Source organism: Arachis stenosperma, chromosome 6, assembly GCF_014773155.1.
Source record: "Arachis stenosperma cultivar V10309 chromosome 6, arast.V10309.gnm1.PFL2, whole genome shotgun sequence".
NCBI classification, from domain to species: Eukaryota; Viridiplantae; Streptophyta; class Magnoliopsida; order Fabales; family Fabaceae; genus Arachis; species Arachis stenosperma.
The window spans coordinates 2,913,165-2,922,897 of record NC_080382.1 but is presented as its reverse complement, the minus strand read 5'-3'; the positions used below and the strand labels follow the sequence as shown (position 1 = coordinate 2,922,897).

General features: G+C 30.4%; 1 protein-coding gene across 1 annotated transcript; it reads left to right on the top strand.

The window, feature by feature from the left end:
- The first annotated feature begins 5,143 nt into the window (after positions 1 to 5,143).
- On the top strand, positions 5,144 to 6,858 carry LOC130935150 (hydroquinone glucosyltransferase-like). The gene has a single exon (XM_057864730.1). The coding sequence runs from the start codon at positions 5,187 to 5,189 to the stop codon at positions 6,672 to 6,674; it is 1,488 nt and encodes a 495-aa protein (XP_057720713.1). The 5' UTR covers positions 5,144 to 5,186; the 3' UTR covers positions 6,675 to 6,858.
- The last annotated feature ends 2,875 nt before the right edge of the window (positions 6,859 to 9,733 follow it).

Below are 9,733 nucleotides of genomic sequence, written 5' to 3'. Positions count from 1 at the left end.
CAACCACTAAGTACAGATTTAAAAAAATACATATTAAGTTATTCATAATGAGAGAGAGAAGAATTTATCTGCAAACAAAGAGATAGAAGAAAAAGATAGCAACGCGCTCAGAGAAAAAGAGTTCGATGACAGACTCACACAAAACTACAATGGCCACGTCTGACCTCACAGTGACGACAACCAAATGATGAGTTTTTGAAAGAAGAAGAGAAGAACTTAACAAATTCACAATGCGATGGAAAGAGAGAGAGAGAGAAACTTATTTAAAGGAAAGGGGCTCAACAGTAAGAAGACCGTGACGGACTCAACTGTGAAGGTAGACAACAAGAGACTCAGTAGCGACGACGATGATAGAAGTTGTGACAACAATGGGAGCTATGATGTTTTTTGTAAAAAAAAAATGAGAAGAAGAAGACTCGAGAGTTAGGTTGTGAATCACTGAATCTGTGTTCTGTGATGTGAGAGAGACAAATTTTATTCCTAAAACGTGTTTATATATATACACTCCGGGACGAGTACACTCTAAACACGATTCCGCTCTAGTCAAATATCATCATAAATAAAATCTGTTTTATCTCAAGTCAGATTATTACCTGTCTTTAATCGAGTAAAGACAGATCAAATATCTACATATTCGGATACTCCTACCAATTTTATGTATTATAAACAATTTTAATAAGGATTGACTGATTGGTTGTTCGGATAGATTTCTTACTAATGTTATCTTTAGAAGGAAGTCATTCTTGTTTAAAAGCGTGGTTAAAGTAAACTTTTTTGTAAAATTGATAATTTAAAAGCTTTTTTACTCATCAAAAACCACTCGGAAGCGAATTAATTACACTACTAAATATGGGGATTTAATTACCAAAATCATAGAGGTCCTCTCTAATAGAATTGGATTACTCAGATTATTTTGATACAACGGATAAGTAATGTTGCTGCTGATTTGATGACCAAAAATACAATTTACCATCGTTAGAGCTTTGTTGTGTGAGTCTAGTCATGTCTTGAATTAGATATTATTATTAGACAGAATTTGTTAGGTTCTGTTTAGTGTTCTCTTATCCTATTATTTTTTTTTGTTAATTGTCAATCAAAAAAAAAATTGAATTTGTAATATTTGTGAATAATTTATAATTTTAATTTCAAGAATTTGTAACGTCTTTAATCTATGTTATGAAGATTCGACTAAGTTTTTATGTTGGTTGTCGAAAACCTAACATAACTCTCTTTCTTCTTTTTGTAAATTTTTAAAAAAATTTATAACTATTAAAAATTAGAAATAAAACAGATCTACAATATATTACAAAGATTATTCTCACAAATTACTCCGTCGTCTATTTTAAAATAATTTAATAGAAAAGGAACATAATAAGAAAATAAAAAATGAAGATGTTTAAAATTGTACAACTAGACAAAATTATTCTTAAATGAAATAATATAGAATTAATGATTATTTTACTATTAAAATTAAACTAAAAGTAGTATCACTAGAAAACTAGTACATTAATTCACCATTTCATTTACTAAATGTATAAAATAATAAAAAGTTTGGTATTAATTTAGATGGTAAATATAATAAACTCAAACTAAAAAATCTTGAACTTAAATCTTAAATTTAACAAAATATTTTTTATAAATGGAATGTAATAAAGAATATATTTTTTAAAAAATTTGTGTACCAATTATTTTCCAATTGTTCATTATATATGGATGAATAATAAATAATAGATATCATTTTAATATTAAAAATAAATAAATATTTAAAAGAAAGTGATAATATCAGGTCACATATAATTTTTTTGTATTTTATATTTGTATAAATTTATAAAAAATAATAATATTGCAAAATTGAAATATTCGTATCCTTTCCTATTTTAAAATATTAAAAAGAATTAGATAATTATTTGAAAATTAAACATCCTTTCAATTTTATAAATAAATAATAATATACATTATAATTAATTTTTTCTTTCCTTTTATGTTGAAATTTTAAATTATTTAAATTGTAATATATGTGAATAAAAATTATATTAAATTACATTAAAAAAAACAATCTGAAAGGTGGTGTAGAGGAAGGCTGATTCTGTTAGATATAAATGTAATGTTTATATTATATATTATCATGAGGTGAAAATTCAAATGTAGTTGATTTCATTTGAAGTTGATAGTAGAGAGTAATTAGATGAAAATTTAGTCAAATAAATTAAATCATCTAACAACTCTCAATTATCAACTTTACGTGATCGACTGTACATGAATTTCTACCTCATCATAAATAAGATGAGTGTTTTTTTTTTCGTCAAAGAGATGTTTTTTAATTTATTATTAATAAATCAAGACTCTCAGTTTTTTAGGTTATGAAAATTTGAATACAAATCTGAGGGTTTGAATTTTTAATGCACGGTTTTAAATTTTACAATACACAAATTAGATGGTCAAGTTTAGCACTTTTTAATTTGAATATAGAAATAAAAATGGTGTTGAATTCGAATATGAGGAATACAGGTGTTTCACAGTCATACGGTGTAAGTAGAACAGAATTCGGACCATGGGAGTTTTCCATTAGTAAAAAAATTAAAAACTACAAATAACTTGGAGGGTCCGTGTTTTAGCTTCTGAAATTCATATTTGCCCAACTACAAGTCGGACCATACGATTTCTTAAGCAAAATTTTAAAATCAAACAACTTGCATGGTCTAATTTGTGTACTCTGAGTTTTTTCAATTTTTTAACACAAATCGGATTTGTATACTCTAATTTTTTCAACTTTTTAAACAAAAATCGAAGGGTCCGATTTGTGTACTCTCACAATTTTAAAAAACACCAAAAATTACCATGTTAAAGAATATATTACTCATTTTGCTTCCATATCAAAAAATTTTAGCCTCAAGTTTATGTTGGTATATTTTTTTATTTTATCATAAAACAAATTAAAGGGTCTAATTAGTACATTTAAAAAAATTTAAAAACTAAAATGACAAATTTGAAAATTACGTCTGAAAAGAAATGGTGGTACTATAAGCAGGACGCGTGGAAAGAAATGTAGAGAGTTGTGATAGCATAAGCATTACGTATGAATTGATGTCATGCTTAGCAACGACATCATTTGCAGAATCCGCCCGTACACTTCGCATCCTTCTAGATAAGATAACATCAAATGCCTCCCACCCCACCCCCACTCTATTAATTTAATTCTATAAATAAATAAATATAATTTGCGTATATATAAATAAGGTTAGTTATGACTTTTTATTTTTCTTTCTATTGCTTTTTAGCTCAATCCTTCTAGCACCCAACATTTACCCATAAAGGAATTCCCCTCTCGACAAAGTACCACACACACGCATTTCTGATTTTTTTTTTTAATTCCAAATATATATTCTATCCTATCAACCATTAAATTTAAAGGAGCCAAGTCACCAAAAAAAAAAAAAAACCATTAAAGGAGTCACATCAAGAAAGGAAAGAAAAAAAATTAGAAAAGTATGTCAAATAATTAAATACACATTTCAATAATGAATCAGAATAGAAAAGTCCTTCACTGAAATTCAAGCACTATCTCGCACCAAAAGCATCCTATCATGCATGGATACAATAAAAATTAAAAAACATTGTCACAACCTTAATTATTGTATATTTATATATATTATTTAATTTATTTTTAATATTTATATGAATAATTTAATAGTTAAATTTTTATATATCTAATATAATTGATATATTAATATTATTTACCTCAAAATATTTGTCAAAAATATAAAATATCGAAAAATAATAAAACCTATTTTGATAATATCATAAATGTATATAGACAAAATTATTTTATTGACAATTAAATTGACAACAATATTAAAAATGAACAAATATGTTGTGATTTTAAAACTTTTAAAATTATAATATAACTAGATCTTTTAATATAAAAAGTAAAAAATTAGAACAAAATAAGAAAGTACGTTAAGATTAAATGCATCTTTAATTTATTGATAGCACACTAATATTTAATAATAATGTTAGAGAGACATAAAAAAAATAGTCAAACTTTATTTTATTTAGTATTTATTATTTTTATAATTAATAGATATTAAATAAGATAAATTTTAATTATTTTTAACTATTTTTTTGTTATTAAATATTTTTAAATATTTAATTGTTTTTAGTGACACATAATACAATACACTGTTTAATTTTTCAATTTGCAGTGTAAAATAACTTTTTATTAATTATTATATTGTTGTAGTTATTCTCTTCCCTTTGTTTAATTTACTCAAATGAATAAATTTTAAGAAAGAATGATTAATTTAATTTTTATACCCAATTAGTATGAATTTTTTTTATACATATAATTAATTATATGATGTAACAAGAACAAAAATAACTTATTTTTAAAATTTATTATTTAAAAAATATTTAAATACATAAGCTTAACAAAAATATTTAAAAACTAATAAAAAATTAAATGATTTTGTTTTATATTTTTTATTATTAAAATAATTAGATAATATTAAATATAATAATTGTATAATCATAAATAATATATACATAAAATCATAAATATTAAATTAAATAAAAATAATTATAAATTATTATATTTTTAATATTACAGTATATTTAATTAGACGATCGTCTAAATTTTTTTATTTTATTAATATATTAAAATTAAACTCTTAATTTATCACAAGAGAATAATGGTAGAAGATGGAATATGTTAAAAGAAAATTTTTTTTAACAATATAAATAATAAACTCTAAAATTTGTCTAAAAAAATAAAAACATACTACATTATCAAATTATTCACCTAAATAACTATCCATCTGCACGTCTAATAAATTAAACATACTATATATCAATTATTCATATTATTTAGTATTTTTGTTTGTTAGCTGTACTTTTCCTAAAAGAAAAGGATAAAAGTTTCCATGTTGAAAGCGGTAAATGGTATGTTTAGGTAAATCCAACATACTTTAAACAAAATGTGAGGTGATTAATAAAGAGCATGATTTGAGGTTTATCAAATCCGGGAAAAAATCAAAGAATGATAATAATAACATTATTGTGTATGAAAATAGAATATATCATAACAATAACATAACTACTCTCTACTGATCTGATTCTACTTCTCTTCTATATAAATCCCTGCCTTTCTTTCTTTCTTTCTTCATCCTCACAACAAAATACAAACTCTCATGGCCATGGAGCAACCCAAAGCAGCAACAACTCCGCCGCAACCACTGGTGGTCATGATGCCAACACAAGGCATGGGTCACCTCATCCCAATGATAGAGTTCGCCAAGCGCCTCGTGCGCCACCGCGACAACCTCCGTGTTAAGTTCATAATCCCCACCGACAGCGCACCCACCAAGACCCAAAACGCCGTCCTCCGATCGCTCCCCTCCGCCATTTCCCACACCTTCCTCCCACCCGTTTCACTCTCCGACTACCCCTTCGAAACCACCAAAATTGAAACCATCATGGCTCTCACCATCCTCCGCTCCTTTCCTTCCCTTCGCTCCGCCCTCCACGACCTCATCACCTCCAACTCCTCCCTCGTCGTTTCCGCCTTTGTCGTCGACCTCTTCGGCACCGACGCCTTCGACGTCGCCGCAGAATTCAACATTCCCCGCTACATCTTCTACCCTTCAACCGCCACGTGTCTCTCCTTCTTCCTCAACCTCCCAAAATTCGACCAGAGCGTCCAGTGCGAGTTCAGAGAACTGGCCGAACCCATCAAGATCCCCGGCTGCGTCCCCATTCACGGCAGGGACCTGCTGGACCCGGTTCAGGACCGCAGCAACGACGCATACAAGTGGGTCCTACACATCGTCACGCGCTACAGAGAAGCCGACGGAATCATACAAAACAGCTTCATGGAGCTCGAACCGGGTCCCGTCAAGGAGCTCTTAAAAGACGAACCGGGAAGGCCCCCGTTTTACCCTGTCGGACCACTGGTCAACCTTGAGTGCGGTCGAACCGGCGTGGAGGGGGAGGAGAATTCAGAGTGTCTTAAGTGGTTAGATGAGCAACCAGCCGGGAGTGTCTTATTTGTCTCATTTGGCAGCGGTGGGACCCTCTCTAGTGCACAAATTGATGAGCTGGCACATGGCTTGGAAATGAGCGAACAGAGATTCTTGTGGGTCGTTAGAAGCCCAAACGATAAAGTGGCCAACGCATCTTATTTTAGTGCTGCCTCTCAAGCGGATCCTCTCGCTTTCTTACCCAAAGGGTTCCTTGAGAGGACCAAAGGCAGGGGATTCGTGGTGCTATCATGGGCACCACAGCCCCAAATCTTAGCCCATGAGTCCACTGGTGGGTTCCTCTCTCACTGTGGCTGGAACTCTACCCTAGAGAGTGTAGTGAATGGGGTGCCGTTTATTGCGTGGCCGCTCTTTGCGGAGCAGAAGATGAATGCGGTGTTGCTTGCCGAGGAGGCTAAAGTGGCTCTGAGGCCCAAGGTCTCCGAGAATGGCTTGGTGGAGAGGGCGGAGATTGCGAGCGTGGTTAAATGCCTGATGGAAGGTGAGGAAGGGAAGAAGCTTCGATATCGGATGAAGGATTTGAAGGAAGGAGCTGAAAGAGCTCTTTCTGAAAATGGATCTTCAACCAATCATATTTCTCACCTTGCTCTTAAGTGGAGTAATTATTATAAAACAAAAACAACTGCTCTGCCAAATTAAGTAACAATTATGTAGCTAAGCTGCCTTAATTATTATTTATTAGCTAAATTATTATCTCCATTTACACTCCATTTTCGTACTGTTTTTCTTCTTTGTAATATACTTCTCTAGTCCACCCGCCGGCCAATTATAATTAATAAAGCCGCTGTATTTAATTTGGGTATGGAATCACTTTGTTTATTTCCATCTTTTTACTATATAGTTTGAAAAAATGATATGAATGAACATTAAATAATTAAAGTAACAAATGGGGTAGTTAACTTTGTGTATATATTCATTCGGTAATATTAAAAAAACAAAAAATAAAATAAAATTTATCTTAAATAAGACAAATTTTACTTATTTTTTATTAATTTTTTTTTGCTACTACACATTTTCCATATTTATTATATAATACCAGTATGAAACTTGAAAGTTGAAACCCTTGTGTGGCTTTTATCTGAACGACAACGACCATGGATAATGGAAATATAATGTGGATGGGATCCACTTGGGCAGAAAATTCACAACACCACAATAATAAAGTTGGTTGATACGTATAAAGTGAGTGCCTCTCATTATTATTATTATTATTATTATTATTATTATTATTATTATTTAGAACAAGTCCATTTTCGAATGTGAGAAATATATAGAACCCTCTATTATATGTACGAGTTTCAACGGGAAAAATGATTTTGATAAGGAAATGGTGGTTAACTCCAACCACTTTCTCTCAAACGGTGAAGGAAGCATTGTGACATTAAACCTAAATAAAATTAATCAATAATTAAACATACATATCCATTGATAAGGCAAACCCCGGAATTCAGAATGTTGGGTTATTATTCACGAGATTTACTTATTTGCATTTCATATACTGTTGTCATCCAATGCGATACGCAATCCAAACCAATGACGTTGGAAGCAGTTAGCCTAAGGAAGAATAGTATCCATAATCCACATTGACCAATAAAATTAAATGTTTGATTCTAGCTAGCTAGCTTATACTAATTAATTAACACAAGCTAATTACTCATATAAAAATATCGTTATACAAAGAAGGTAGTCGAAAATTATTAAATAATTTTGTGTTTGTTTAAATTTCGTAAAATAACATATATTAACATTTTAATTATTTTTTATATAAAATTTTATGTAATTAGCCGTCTTAATATAACGTATTGTTTTTTTTTTAATTATAATAATTCCGTGTCGTGTTTCAAATGGCCGATTGTTTGTTGCAACGATAAGTGACATATGCTTACACCACCATCAAAATATGCGAATCACGTGTGATCTTTTATACTTTACCAGTTTTTCTCTCAACAGCTAAAAATTAAATAGTGATACGATACAAAATATGATATGATATAACACATATAAATATATAAATTTAAAATTTTTATAAGATATAAAGATACAATATATATATATATATATATATATATATATATATATAATATAAAATATTTTTAGATAATTATAATAATATTTTAATATTTTATTAATATAAAATATAAATTAATATTTTAATTATTTTTAATATTTTTTAATTATATGAAATATTTAAAATATTTTTTATTTTAATAATTAATAATATATACTATTTTTAAACTTATTTTAAGAACATATGTTAAGAATAAAATTAAACACATTAATTTATTATGGTATTTAGGTGTACTCAAGCGTGTCTAAAAATTTTTTTTTTTTATTAAGATACGATTGGACACAGAAAATACGCGTATCGAACGAGTGTTGTGTCCAAAATATGTTTGACACACGGACACGGCAAATTAGAAAAGTGTCAGTGCTTCATAAGTCAACAATTTTAATTGCTACAAAAGTTGAAATTAAATAATGGTGTATAAATAATGGGAAATTCTACTGTCTAATTTGTCTAAGAAGTGAAAATGTGGATCTCATCTTTTATACTTGTGTCGAACAGTTAAAAAAATTAGGGTTAAGTACGATTTTGTCCCTAACATAGAGGCCGAAAATTTATTTTGTCCTTGATCTTTTTTTCGCTATAAAATGGTCCCTAAGGTTTCAGTTTATCTAAAAATCGTCATTCGGACGAAAATGCCCTTCGCTCATCTTTCCCAAAATGCAAAAATAGAAGCAGAATGCAGAAGCAGAAAGCAGAAGTAGTGAAACAACAACAACAATGAAACAACAACAATTAGAAGAACAACACCAACAACCACAATGAATAATGAAATCAAAACAACAACAAAAGCAAAACCAGAAGCAGAGAGAAGAGGAGGGGCTGCGGCGGTAAACTGCAAATCGCTAGGAGAGGAGAGATGCGGTGGTGGCAGATCGCGTGGAAAGGGCTGAGACAGTGGTGGCGACGCCGCAAATTGCAATGAGAACGGAGAGGAAGCAGCAGTGGTGACAGCGGCGTGGAGATTCCCCACTCTTTAGCCCAGGCGGCGGCGTGACGACCACCTTTCCACCCCCTCCCCCGCGACTCTCTTTCTTTCCCCCCTTTCTCTTTCTCCCCGCCCCCGTTCTCTTTCTCCCCCCCCCCCCCCCCCCCGCGTTCCATTTCTTTCTTTTTTTTAATTTTATTTTATAATTTTTTAATTAGGGGTAAAATGGTATTAAAAATAAAAAATTTAGTAGAAAGAACAATTTTAAAACAAACTGAAACTTTTGGGATTAGTTTATAGCAAAAAAAGGCCGAAGACAAAATAAATTTTTGGCCTCTACGTTAAGGATCAAAATCGTATTTAACCCAAAAAATTAATTAGGTAGTGATCCGTTAGCTTAGCTGTAACCCAGCCCAAATACACTTATAAATCGAATTAGAATGAAATATACAAAAGCGTGCTTTATTCAGTTACAAAGATTCTAGGCTATAATAGATATATTGGAAAACGTTCTCAAAGGATTCTCAAAATATCAGGACTACGAACAACTGCTATAGGGGAACAACTTTATAAATGCCAAACCCTAACTATGCAAGAATGTATGCTATTTCACTCTGAATTGCATTATACTCATCTTATCAGATTACCTTCTTACTGACTTGAGCGTTGGAGTGCCTTTATAGTACCCACCACCATCGTTTTTTG

Coding starts and splice junctions, on each gene's coding strand:
- LOC130935150 (XM_057864730.1), top strand. CDS start 5,187: ATGGCCATGGAGCAACCCAAAGCAGCAACAACTCCGCCGCAACCACTG.